The sequence below is a fragment of the Equus asinus genome, chromosome 7 (genome assembly GCF_041296235.1).
Source record: "Equus asinus isolate D_3611 breed Donkey chromosome 7, EquAss-T2T_v2, whole genome shotgun sequence".
NCBI lineage: Eukaryota > Metazoa > Chordata > Mammalia > Perissodactyla > Equidae > Equus > Equus asinus.
The window spans coordinates 21,175,114-21,189,252 of record NC_091796.1 but is presented as its reverse complement, the minus strand read 5'-3'; the positions used below and the strand labels follow the sequence as shown (position 1 = coordinate 21,189,252).

General features: G+C 38.3%; 1 protein-coding gene across 50 annotated transcripts in view; it reads right to left on the bottom strand.

The window, feature by feature from the left end:
- The window catches only part of TCF4 (transcription factor 4), a 343,772-nt gene that overhangs the window by 11,978 nt on the left and 317,655 nt on the right, over positions 1-14,139 (bottom strand). For all 50 annotated transcript variants that reach the window (XM_070513021.1, XM_014846921.3, XM_070513001.1 and 47 more), the window contains one exon: positions 13,895-14,098. In XM_070513021.1, coding sequence (XP_070369122.1) covers positions 13,895-14,098 — 204 coding nt within the window. The remainder of the gene's footprint in view (positions 1-13,894; positions 14,099-14,139) is intronic.

Sequence of the window (14,139 nt, the reverse complement as noted above, 5' to 3'; positions counted from 1 at the left end):
AAGAAAAATAACAACAACAAAAGTGGGACAAAGAAAAAAGTCCTGGTAACTTTTCCTTTTCTCTCTTCTCTTTCTCTTCTTGTTTTGCCATAAACACGAAAGAAACGTTGATGGGCTTTTACTGTAATTAGACACCCACTGACACAGAAAACAGTTTTGGTGTCTGAACTGTAATCTCCCCATGAAATATCAATTATACATGACAGTTGTAGAGTGTTAGATTTCACTTTCAATTATCTTGCCAGATCTCTGTCCTATTAGAGGAAAGCAAACTTTTATCAATGTGCAAAATACCATTTAGTCCAAAAGTGCATCTTTTAAAGAGGTGGGAAATGGTCATGCAAACTTTTCTTAATAGCTCACAGATGGGAACCCGGAAGTTCACAAAATCGCAGCAGTAGACGGATGTTCCGAGGAACAATTCCAGAGGCATCAAGATTCTGCAGAAAACAAGACCTTCCTCTCATAAGCAACTCCTTTGGGTGAGAAAGTCTTAACATCTGGGACACTCTTCAACCACAAATAAAATTTCCATATTCCTCAGTTTAAAAAATTATCAGACTATTTGTTTTTAATTCATGTGATTAAACATTTAAAAGACTGCTCACTAAAGTCAGATCCGGACTCAGTTCTTTTGTTTGGATTTTGATTCTTAAAATGTTTACCGGAAGAAGACTTCCTAACTGTCTTAAGAACACCTATTTTTCCCCCCAGCAATCTAACAGCTTCTCTGACACTTTCCCTGAAATTTAAGGTAATTCCTTGTTGGGCAATTCCTGGAGATTTATTTAATGCTTATTCTCCAGATGATAAAATAATTTTCAAGAGGATTTAAACATGATCTAAATGACCCTGACCTTGGCAGTGCTGATCTGTCATGTGACCAGCTCGGCTGAAACTCCCACGATGACCACCTCAATGGTTAAAATGAATGATTCTGTGATTTAGTTCGAGAGATGCAAATGGCTCTTACTGGATTTCAGTTCATCTTTTTTTTTTAACTCATAAGTTCCATCTATTAAAACTGTTTCATTTCTCTCCTGTGTATTTCCACCTTCCACCCCCAGTTCCGCACATCATTTTCCTACAGTGGAAACCATAGCTGGATGCAGCCTACCAAGTGGGGACCTTGGCGGGAGGTTACTCCATGCCTTCCCTGCCCCAGGTAGCAGGTTAGTCAAGTGGGTTATAGTTAATCCATGCCTAGTGAACCAAGCCCGTGTAGCACAGAGACTGTGGTGAAAATTTGCAATTACTTGTAAGCAGCTTCTTTTGTCTGGAGTGAAGGAAACGACAATTGAACTTGACATGTAGTTGGAATTACGGATCCCTGCAGTGCAAGCACACCTGTGTGAGTGCACAACCACTCGGCTGACTTCCACACAAAGCACTCCCCAGCCGGCCCAGGAGGTCCCTCCCTAGGGATTTATCCTTACCTAACTGGCCTTCATTTTTAAAATGATTTTCTTATTATCCAAGTAACACATACTTATTGTAAAATATTTAGAAAGGAAGTGGAAGTGGAAAGAAGATTGCCTAAACAAATGAAACATTTCTTCCCCATCACTTTCTAAACGCTCACCTTTTAAATGCTATATTCATTCTCCGCCCATCACTTGGTCCCGTGCATATCAAGTTTCAAGCACGGATTTTCCTTGTTCCATGGATCAAGTCTAAGATCAACACCTTATGCTTCTACATCCTTCACCTGGACACCCTAGGGCCATTCTAGTTCCCTCCTATTTTTAAATTCCTTAATCTCAATGTTCAGTTACCTACTCACGGCCCCTCATTTGCCGCATTCACTCCTACATCACCAAGCGCTGGTTTCCTCTGCACGACTCACCGACCATCTCTCTTTTTCAGTCACACACATCCTCTTACTCTACCTCCTCCTGGATTGTCCACATCTCCAGAACTCTCATCATCTTGCTGGGCTTGGATAGGGCTCTCCCTTGACTGTTCATTATGGATACCACACTTAAAACACACTCAAGGACAAGTTAACAGGGCAGAACATACACTTCCACGATTCTGTTTTGTTGCCATTCACAAAGCCTAGACTTGTCTTCAGATGTCCCAAGGGCAAGGACTGGTTGTAGAAGTCGCTGTACAGAATTGTAATATTTCAACGTGCAATTAAATGCTTCCTAAAGAGTAAATGATGACATAAATGGCACGTGTCTGTGACACTATTTCTGAAATCTAAAACTTTTTGATATTGTCAAATATTTATTTAGCATGTTTCTATCAAATAATAAACATTTAATTCAACAAATGCCTTTTGAATGTCTACTATATGCAAGGCACTATTCATTTGAGGAAAAATAATAAAAGACACATCTACTACTTTATAGGCTTTTACATCTTAATAGTGGATTAATATAATTACTATATAAGGCAAAATAAAATGGATGCCATAATGTGGTACAAGGTCATGTAGAGTTTTAAAGGATGGGTGAAATCATACTGGATTGAGAAACTAGGGACTACTTTAAGAAGAAGGTGGTATTTTAGACAGGTTTCGAGTGATGGGTCGAATTTTGATATAGATTATCTAAATATATTTTTTAAAAACTGACATTTAACATTAATTAAATAACATCTCAGCTTTAAATGAAAGTTTCTATTTTTACATCGAAAAGTGGCATTATTAAGATTATATATATATACATATATATGAAGAAGCAGCTAAAGATTGCATATTAATGTGTTTTCATAGTGTCAGACTACATATTTAGGACAAAAAGCAGATTTTTGTAAAGCCCTTTATAAATCTCAACGGCTTTGCTACAAAGTGAACAACAGAGGGCATTCTGGACACAAACGGTACCTCACTGTATGTGTATATTATTGGCCCAAATGATTCACTTTTATTTAACGGCAATGAAGTCTTTCATCTCCCAGCTATACAATAATAGTTTCCATATGACCAGCGGCTCTGCTATAAATAAGATCAAAAGCAAAAGAAAGGATTTAATAAAAGAAAATGACATTAAGAGTAGCATTAAATCAAGGAAAAAATACCAATATCTAATTCTTTTTTTTTTTTTTTTTGAGAATAAAGCTCCACAGAGTACTAAGCAGCTTCCCCAACATGTCATGAAAAGGCATTTTTACAAGCAGTAGGCATGTGCAAAATCCATTTGTGTGTGCCTTGGAGTGGCAAAGATTAAGTTGGGGGCAAGTGGGGATGGGGCACAAGGGAAACATGCCCCATCGAGAGGCTGGAGAACAGGTAACAGACCCAACCGCTAGGTTCATGCTGTACAGAGTACAAGGGAATGTGTCAATGGCAGACGTCCATCCATTTCTGTTCTTTCCTGTTGTATTTAATGGAGATAGACTTTTGGGTAATCCAGAGTTTCTCAGAGAATCATAACATTGCTCAACTCTAGTACATGAGTTCTGAGAAAGGAAGTTTTTTTTGGCAATGCACAGTGACTTGATATGAAGAGCCAACTTCCCAAACAAATTTTCTTCTAGTTCTTAAAAAAAAAAAAAAAATCACAATGTTAATCTCCATTCCCGACTGGATAAACAGCTGCTAATAACCTCCAGCTCCCAGGGGAGGAGGTTGTTTCCTTTCATCTTCGGACTGGTGGATATCTGACGTGCACTGGACTTTAGTGATTCCACATGTCTCTTACTTTGCCTTTGCAAAACTGCTCTGGTGCTGGTCTTGCCAAGTCAGGTTTCTTTTCTCCCTTTCCCTTAGATTGCACCATAAACTTGGAGGACATGCTCGGTTACGGGACTACTTATTTGAAATAGTAGTTCTTTTACTGCGGGTGTATTTAAAAAGGAAATTCAAGCTCTTATGATATCTAAAGGAAGCTAAAGACTTGGACCTTTGTATTTGAAGCCCTGTGAGGGAAATGACCATTTCGGTTTCTTTCAGACTGAGTTAATTACTCACTCGAGGGCGGGCTATGTTCAAAGACACTCAATTTCTAATCGCATCGCTAACGCGATTACTTACTTATACCTGTTTGTGTCCTAAATAAAGGAGCCAACTTCAACACTTTTTCCTCTCATAGGAAGTACCCTGCAGAAGATCGCAGGGCCAGCCGGCCCCCAGAGTCTTTCTCACTTGTGCGTGAGCACCTGCTTTTCTGGTGACCTCAGTTCTACACCTCAAGACTCAGACATTTCGCAAAACAGCTTTTTAAACAAAAACCAGCTGTTTCCCATCTAGACTACAGGGGAAAAAATTTGGGCAGCTTACAGAAACATTACCCAGAGACTACCATTCTCCAATAACTTTCACACACTTTGGGCTCCAAACGAGACCCGTCCGTGTGCAGAAGCTGAGGAGAAGGCAAATGCGAAATTAAAATGTGGAAACTCAATACCGTGGTTTTTGACAATATGTCCAATTAACTGCTTGAAAATGAATGTGGCTATTGTATCAGGACAATGCTTTCCCAAAGATGTCATTTAACGAATACTGGACAGATCTTTTGGTTAAACTCAACTTTATAGTTGTCAGATGATTTATGGACGTAGAGGAAGCTATAATTATGCACAACTGTGAATGTCAACCAATTAGGTCTAATCCTCGTGTTTCAGAAATGTGATGTTAAAGCTTTTTTTGTTTTTAGGTTTTCATTCCTAAAGCTACTTTGCCTAAATCCTCTTCTTATTTTGAACCCATTTTACACTTCTGTTTTCTAAGCAATTACGATACTTTTGATTTAAAAAATTTACAGCCACAATAAAAGTTAAAATAACACAACAGCCACAGATTTTGAAAAAATATGAAACGGCCAAAGCCTAGTCTTGGCTTTTAAACCATGCCAAGTTGCTCCAGTATTTTCTGTTTTGGTATGAATGACATAACTGAATTACTTCATGAGCTGCTACTTTAATTCCTAAGGGTGGAAAATTCCATGAGTTAATTTAATTTGGATGTAAAAAATATACATGAAAACTCGCTCTTCCTGTGGACTCTCATGTGAAATATTCGAGCCAATTGTTGGAGCTGCTGTGCTGTGAGGAGGGGCTTTTCGCCCGATGCCGTTCTGGCTTGCCCTCTGCAAGGGCCGGCATCATCAGGCAATTTTCTTACTTTCATTTGAGCACATTAAGATCCTTTATTTTCCATGTATCTTTTTCATCATGTTTATTCTATAGCTCTGTAATGCCCTTTCTAACCTGTCTCTAACTGTTGAAATGCTACAGAGACTTTAATAGGAGCTGAACAACACCTCCCGGAAGCTTCACCTAGCTGTCCCCTAAGGCTGGATGATGCTCATGCTTCTCTGAACGTTTTCTTAGGTCACTTAATAATTCTGCCTTGTGTTAGAGTTAGGCACACACTGTGTTATCACCCTCTCAGAGTCAAAGGCCTGTAGGATCACAGATTTTCTCTTGCACACTTATGTATTCCCCAAAGAATCTAAAGCACAGAAGATACAGAATGAGTGAATACACATCTGTGTATTTTCTGATATATACAATAGAGTTCCCCACTCCCCACAAGAAAATCTGCTTTTTTGAGACAAGGGTAATATATATATATTTTTAAATCAAGGGTTATGCCTTTTCTAAATAATGGACAGTTTAGCACTGTGTCCTTGTCCCCAGTAAAAGTTGAATAAAAAATACAATGATGACTGTGCTATTAAAGTGTCTACCTGCTTTTTCCCCTAGTATTTAAGAAGCAAAGTAAAAATATGAGGAATCTCTTTTAAATATGCTTTCATATTTTAGAAGTGGGAATGACAAGTTTTTGCTTTTATTTATTTAAAGTTCATGATGCCTAAAGTATGCAAAACACATACTTTAGGGGAAAAAAATTAGGGAACCAGGCTTGGTTTGTCCTAGAAGCATACAGAAAGGGAGTCCTTTGGGTTTGACAGTCCAATGCAGATTGACTGTTTTGTTTCTAGGTCAGAGGGCCTGAATTTGAGTAAAATAGGTACTGAGGGAAATAGTAGGGCCATATCTAATTTGGACCCAGCGCTGTGGGATCTGGGCATGCGTCATGTCCTAACCACTTGTTTTAAGGGTTGTTATATAGTCTCACTGCTGTGGTTGTATTCAAAACCTCTTGACTTTTGTTTAAATTAGTGCAGAAATATCAAGGATCCTGAAGCTGTTGTTTTAATCCATGGTTACAAGAATTTCCTTAAGTCAGCCCAAGAAAGACAAATACTGTATGTTCTCAGTTATATTTAGGATGTAAAAAAAACAAACTCAAAGAAATAAGAGTAGAATGGTGGTTGCTGGGGGCTGGGCAGTGGGGGCAATGGGCAGATGTCAGTCAAAAGATATACACTTCCAGCTAAAAGATGAAGAAGTTCTGGGGATCTTACGGGAATGATAATTAACACCATATTATGTATTAGAAAGTTGTTGAGAGTAGATCTCAAAAGTTATTACTACCAAGAAAAAAAAAAAGGAATTAAATGAGGGGATGGAGGCTTTAACTAACCTTATTGCGGTAATCATTTTGTAACATATACATATATCAAATCATCACATTGTACACCTTAAACTTACATATGTTAGATGTCAATAATATCTCAATTAAGCTGGAAAAAACTTTTAAAAAATAAAAAGAATTTCTTCAAGTCCTTTTTCCTCTCTGTCCTTTTTTTCTTTAAGTTTTCTTAAAATAAAGTATGATATTGATATAGATTAAAACTTTCAGTTGAAGTTGCTAATCTGCTTTCAGAAATATCTGATAATTGTGGAGATTAGGAGGGATGGTGTAACACCAGAGATAGGCAAATACCCTAATTAAGAAAAAAACAACCAACATAGTAGCTATAGAAAGATGATGTTGACAACTAAGACCTTGGGTGAAATCTATAATAGGCTATTTAAAAGTGCTCTGAAATAGAGGCAATGACCTCTCCAACTCGGTTTGGTTCCACCAACACAAGTCTTTCTGGACAAATCTCATTTTCTCATTCGTGGGAATGCTGCTCGCCTGGTGTCTGTGATAATGTTATGGACAAAATGAGAAAAGGTGGACTGCATGAGAGTAAAATTAGGTGGACATAACTGGTAGAAACATTAAGCCCAAAGAGCAGGGGATTATGCAAGCGTAGAGAGAATGTCTGTAGTAGTGAATCTCCGGCTTTCTGTTCTATGTCCTCCCCTGGTTAACATTTCCATTCGTGGCTATGACATGAGCATTAACAGCACCCAACAAATTTGCTAACAACAGAGTTGGCAGAATATGTGACTGAATGACGACCTACCAAGACCTATAGACTGGAAACAGATTGAAGGCTGCAGTATGAAATCCAAAGGCGTTATCTGAAGTTTTATACTGGTACAACTGAAGTATATAAGGATAATGGAGAGACGTGTAGAATACGGATTTCAGCTGATTACAAGTTCAATATTTGTCAGCAGGATGATGAAGTCATCAAAAATAGGATCATTTTAGGATGCCTTTAATGAAGATATAATGTACTGAATGGGTTTGGTGATAGATCCACCCTGATCCACCCAGATGATTCCTTGAGCACTGTGTTCAGTTTGAGATTCTGCACACTAACAGCTCCTTGAAAAAAAAAAAAAGCCCTTGTTTTTAAACTAGGGAAAATGTGCTGGAAAGTCATAAAGTCAAAACTTTCTTTTAGGATAAATATTTGAAGATACAAATGCCTGACCTAGAGAAAAAAGTACTGAATAGACTGTCTTCAAATAACCCAAAGTTGCTCAAGTATTTGTTGGGTTGACTTTGAGTAATTCCAATGGGCAGAAAAATAAAGATTGCACAGAGAAGTAAATTTGGGCTGGACATAAAGAAGAGTTTCCTAACATTTGATGGAAATGGGCTTTGTGGTCATTTAGAGCTACTCATCCTTGGAGGAAGGGGGCTGATAGAGGCTTGTTGACCACTTGGCAGGGAATTTGGAGGATGACCTCTAAGATCCCTGAGATTCTACAGTAATGTTTGCTTAGAAATGAAGTAGGTACTTAAATATACATGGAACTTGACAGAATCAAAATCTGTGAAAACCTAAGAGAGAACAAGATTGAAGATAAGGCAGCCTCTATGGATCATGCCTTTGTTGAAGAGGTCCCTAAAGAAACAAAATTTTCTGACTTCTGCTACTCCCATGACTACATACAGTAAATGCTACCCAAGACATTGTATCACTCCCCACTACCCTCTCTTGTAGCCAAGTATGATGGGCAGAAGTAAATAGCATCTTGTTGCAGGGAGCCAAGGGGCAACTAAAGAGTTTTCTTGGGTTTCATGAGTTAAGTCAGAGTAACAAAATGGTTTAGAATACAAACCACGGTTTTGAAATTGCTATCGTATTTGGTTAGAGAGGAAGTTTGCTGTAGCATTGTGGTATTTAGTATGAAGAGTGCTAGTCTCGTTGCTGGCTTGTCTGGTTTCTAATCCTAGCTTGGCCATTAATTAGTGAGTATCCATGCTTGGGCCACTTCCCCTTTCTGGGTCTCAGAAATAAGGGCAATGGGCTAAATGTCTTCTGGGGTGCTTTTCAAATCTAAAATTCAATGGTCCTAACTCTTAAGAACTATTAAAGCAAAACCAATTTAACTTGTTCATCCTACGAGGCCCTAAGTGGCAAAAGTTCTTCTATGTTTAATGTCAGTTACATAAAAGGGAGCTTCAGCATCTAATGAATGTCCTTCTGATAAATTCTTTTTAATCCAAAATAATACTAAAAATATTATTGAAAAGAGGGAAATTGGGCTAAGACTGGCTTATCTCAGTGGTTTCTGAAATGTGTGCCACACCCCCACCTGGGGGTTCTAGTGAGAGGTCTCAGGGGACACTGTGGAGGACAGGCGTGGGTGGGGACTTTCATAGGGCTCCTCCAATCCCCAAGTCAGCCAGACCAACGAGCTCCTTAGGAGAGCACCACTCCTCCACCAAGTGACAATGTGCTCCTTCCCTCCTGGATAACAGAGCTGAGTCCCTGCTCTCTTATGGGGCTTACTTCCCAGGTGCAGCAATGGGTTTTTAAATATCGTCCTTTTCTACTAGACTGTGAACTCTACCAGACTGAAGGCAGAGACCACGTCCTAGCATAGAGCCTGGCATTTGGTAACCACTTGATAATTCTTTTTTAAATGATTAAATGGACTTTAAGCACAAGGGATCTGGGAACCACACTAATGTTACATATTAATAGCATAGGAAATTTTTTGCTTAATGATCTCATCGTTGCTGACTCTACTGACAAGTACTCAGAAGCACATACAGAATCACATGAAGGCATTTTTGATGTAAGTTTTGTTCTTACTCAGTTAAAAGAGGAGATTAGGTCATCTGAAAGGCTTTCATTCAGGTCTTATCTGTGGATCTGAATACTGAATGAATAATGGAGAGAATTACATTTGGAAAATTGCCATTTCAATAATTTATCAAAAAATCTAATGATTTAATATCAAGATTAACCATGGAGCTATTGGAGGCACAGAGGGGATTACACCTGGGCAAGAGTTTCTGACTAGGTTGTGACAAACCCAGCTGTTTCCTTATTCTCCCACGTTCAGAGATTTCTGCTTTGATTCTCTTAGAAAAGTGGGTGGTTATGGTTAGAAAAATAGCTCAATAATTTAAAATTTACTACTTCAAGGACCCTCGGAAGGAGTGTTCACACCTCTTGTCACTTAGCACAGACATGTTCACTTAAAAATAAGTGTTTAGACAATGTGGGTTTTAATCTAGCATGCTACCACATTGGAGGAAAATTTCTCTACCTCTACATTTGGGCAGAGAGCTGCTCTGGGAAGGTGGCCATGAGATGCCTAGAAACTTCTTTCATCAACCAACATTTATCAAGATTTGAATATCACAAGCTCTTGCCACCTAAAATTAGTTCTCAAAAGGCGTACCTACAGAGGCTCCCTGGGGAGTGCACACGGTAACAAAAAAGAACACGGAATTCTGGGTCCATGTACCTGAACTGAAATCTAGCTACATGACTTGAGACTAATTACTCAAACCCTCTAAGGTTCATTTGACCAGTGCCTAAAATGGACACTATTATCATCCTCACTGGGCTCCTGTAAAGATTGCCTGAAATAATGTCTATGGAGCACCTAGCAGAGGAGCTGGCAACTTGTCAGGCACTCAGAAAACACTGGTTTTCTTTCTTCCCTTCCCACTGATAATTTATTTACTGGGAAAGAAACAAAACGTAATATACGGTACTCAAGGAATTTCCAGGATAGTTGGTAAGGCAAAAGTCATACCCACAAAAGATAGATAGCTATGAATAACTGGGTAAGATAAATACCTAGCCAATGGTATGATTCATAGCGCTATGAGAGTAGAAAAGAAAATAACTACCACTGGTACAGGGAGCAAGGGAAGGCTTCCTGGAAGAGGCAGAATTTGAGTCAGAGCTTTGAGAATGGGTGGGAATGAGATGGACAGAAGGAAGCGGGTAGGGCAGGCCAAGCCAGATAGGTACAAAAGAAGTACCCAATGGGAATGTAGAGGGCAAATTCTGGTACTATGCCCAGACTGATCTTGCTGGAAAAGTTTCTGCATATCGGAAGAGCTAAACATAAGGCTTTTGGTAATTGGTAATGGGGCTTAATAAGCTGGGCTAAGAAATTGGTCTTTATCTTGTAGATAATGGAAAGCTGGTGGCGGTTTGTGAGCAGGAAAAAGCATGGCCAAATAATATCATCTAGAAAGCCCGCAAGTATACCACGTTCACTCCAGTGTTATGAACCACGCTGCTGTGGAAAAAAATCCCTTTCATTATACTAATACTTAGTAAATCACTGAAGACCTACTTCAGAACTCCAAGGAAAACATTTTATGAATCAAAAGCTAAGTACAATATGTTAGCAATTAAATGAGATAACATAATAGCCGAGGCAGAACCACAGTTTTCCCCACCACGATTTCAAGCTGCTGCAGAAAGAAATGCTTATATCATCTTCCAAGTTATCAAGCCATTTTGTTTTGATTTTTGGAAGGCAGAAAGAGAGGAAACGAGAAGAGTGCGGAGGTCAAGAAGATTCCAAGCTGTCTATTCTTTAATCAGAAGGAATTACTAAGGACAGTTATAAAAGAGATCGGCTCAAAACAAAACCAGCCCGGGGATGGGTCTTACGTTACTACAACTCACTTCTACTTCAGAACAACAAACGAAGGTGTGTAGTTGGGAAAGAAACTCCCACCAGCGCTCTCTCTGCCGAAGTTTCCGGTGCATACCTCCCACTGCTACTTTATTTACTGCAGCTGGCCAAAGTTTTATAGCCTGTTTCATGTATTAAAATTCAAATGTGGAAAACATTACCAGTATCCTCCTTGAATTTTTTTTGTTGTTGGGGGGGGAAAGGGGGGGCGGGTTTTTTTTCCTTCCCCTTCAACTTCCTTTTTATTGTGGAATGTATCAAATGGTCAAAGGCTAACTTCAGACTGACTAAATTCAAAAACTATTTCCTTTGTTCTTAAGTTTTTGTTTGAAAATTCATGCCAGTTTGCACAAGGAAAGAAACTGACAATCCGATCTCTTTCACACACATTAGAGTTTTAGGACGAGGGGCTCAGATGCTGTGGACCCGCTGAATATTTTCAAGAAGAAAGGAGAAAGACTGCATTTGGTTTAAAGGGGAGCAGATTGTTGCCACGTCACACCCCTGGAGTCAGTCTATTATCTGGTTGGCTCTGTGGTTGCCCTTGATTGAATTATAAATGTCTTTAGAAGAGTGAGCGGGAACTTTTCCTCATCAGCAAAACTAGCAGCTTTATAGCTTCTGAATAATTTTTCAGAATAAATCAAAGATGTTACCGTGTAATATTGGCGAATTATTTTTTTCTATTGCTCTGTCCCATTCTCTCCCTTTCCCCTCCACCTAGGTCAGTCTAACCTCCCATCTCCAAAGATGATTCCAGTCTCTTCCTCCTATCCCATCTTTGAATCAAAGAGGAGGCAATTCAAAGGTCATATAGTTCCAAAAGCATCTATGTATAGTTTATTCTTTTAAAGAACCACTTAACTTGCATCTGGTATTTTAGAGCAAACTTTACATATTTATGGAAAAAACTGTCTCTGAAGCAATGCCCTGGGTGCATGTTACATCCGTTTAACATATGCAAAACGAACACAGCTAGAGAAATTAAACCATTTTTCTCTTGATTGAGAGCAGATATACAGAAATGGTTATAAGTCACAGATCTGGCTTTTAATAAAGCCAGATTTCTTAATTAAAAGCAGTATTGTTTAAACATTGTCGTTAAAAAAAAAAAGAGCTGTACAAACCAAAATCTCATATTATATGCATCCCAAGTGTATTTAACACGTTACCTGAGGCCAAGCTAAATTAAAATCTAGATTTTCCTTTTGTAAACTCTTAGCGACTGCCATGAATAGACAAACAATTTTTATTCAATGATGAATTTTTAGGGTAGAGGTCAAGGAAAAGAAAAAAAGAAAAAAAATGATTTTGCTTTGGCATTGAAAAATATCTTTCTACATTTTAGAAGTGAGTTAATTGCTTCTATTAATAAGCCAGTATTTTTGGTTTCAAATTGGTTGCAGGTTTCAATAATACACTGCCCAGGATGGTACTCTTAATCTTTGTATTTTATTAAGAGAAAATGAAAGGAGGGCAGAAGAATACCATTGAGTAAGAACTTAAAGAGGCTCAGAATAACCTGTAATTATTTTGCATTCTCTTTTCGGAATCTTCTTTAAACAAGAGATGCTATACTAATAACAAAAGATAGATCTTCGTCCAAGCAACTTTTTAAGAGTCTATAAGGTATGAAACAGGACACTAATGTGTGGGATGCCCTGGCGGGAGTTTGTAAGGAGCAGAATCACACAGAATCACTGGTAAAGTTAAATTCTCCACCCATTCGCTCACCTCAGTAATTGTCACCACTTAATATTTTGTTAGGACTTTTTCTGAATCTTCCTAATCAGCCAACCAAACAATACACTGCCAATTCCTTTCCAAAAGTAATGGGCAAAACTGAAATTCTAATTGTAACATAGACAGATCTGCTTAAATATTATTCAAACAAAGACATTCATAAATAGGTAGTGGTAAAACTACAATATATATTAAATTACTCAGTCCCACTTATATATTTAGACAGCCAAACACATCATATATTTCTACATCCATACTCACAATCAAAAGACATCAATTTGGCTTCTTTAATAAAAGAAAATTGTCAACCTATTTGTCTCTGAAATGCCTGTCAAGTAACACGAACGTAAGTTGGGTCCTTTAGCCGAAGTCACCAAGATGAAGAATTTAAAACACCAGTAATGACTCAGCAGTTCACTGCTAGGTATATGCTGAAAAAGTGAAATGAAAACCTGTGTCCACACAGAAACTTGTACATGAAAGTTCACAGGAGCAATATTCCAAATAGCCAAAGAGTAGAAACAACCCAAATACCCATCACCTGATGAATGGATAAATAAAATGTATATCCATGCAATGGAATATTGTTTGGCAATAAAAATGAATGACACTGATATGTAATAAAACATGTATATGCCTTGAAAACATCATGCCAAGTGAAATAAGCCAAGCAGGAAAGACCACCTCAAACTGTATGATTCCATTTATAGGAAATGTCTAGAGTAGACAAATGTATAAAGACAGAAAGTAGATTAGTAGGTGCCGGGGCTGGGTGAGGGAAGAAAAGAGAGGGACTGCTAATGGATATGGGGATTTCTTTTCTTTTTGCAGGGGGCAAAAATGTTCTCAAATTAGACTGAGTCTTAGTCGCACAACTCTACGAATATACTAAAACATACTGAATTACACACTTTAAATGGGCAAATTTTATGTTAAGTGAATTATATCTCTATAAAGCCATTTAAAGAAGAAAAAGCAGCAGCAGCAGTATTTACACTTGAAATTCTAATTCTATAAGGTAAGTATAGAGTCTACAAATTTCATCACTTACCATGAGTGAATGTCTGTTGGCTGAAAGAAGACCGGTTCCATACCCTGAGCCCAGACCACCCATTGCTCCATTATGAGAAGGTCCAATGATTCCATGCATGTCCCCATGACCACCAGGCATAGCCGTGGATGGGCCCACTGCATGATTCCGGAGAACGTGAATAGCATCATCCAGTCTTTCTAAACGATCTTCAATTCGGCTTTGCTGTTGGTCAATAAATGATGTGAAATTTGATTTAGTTTGAA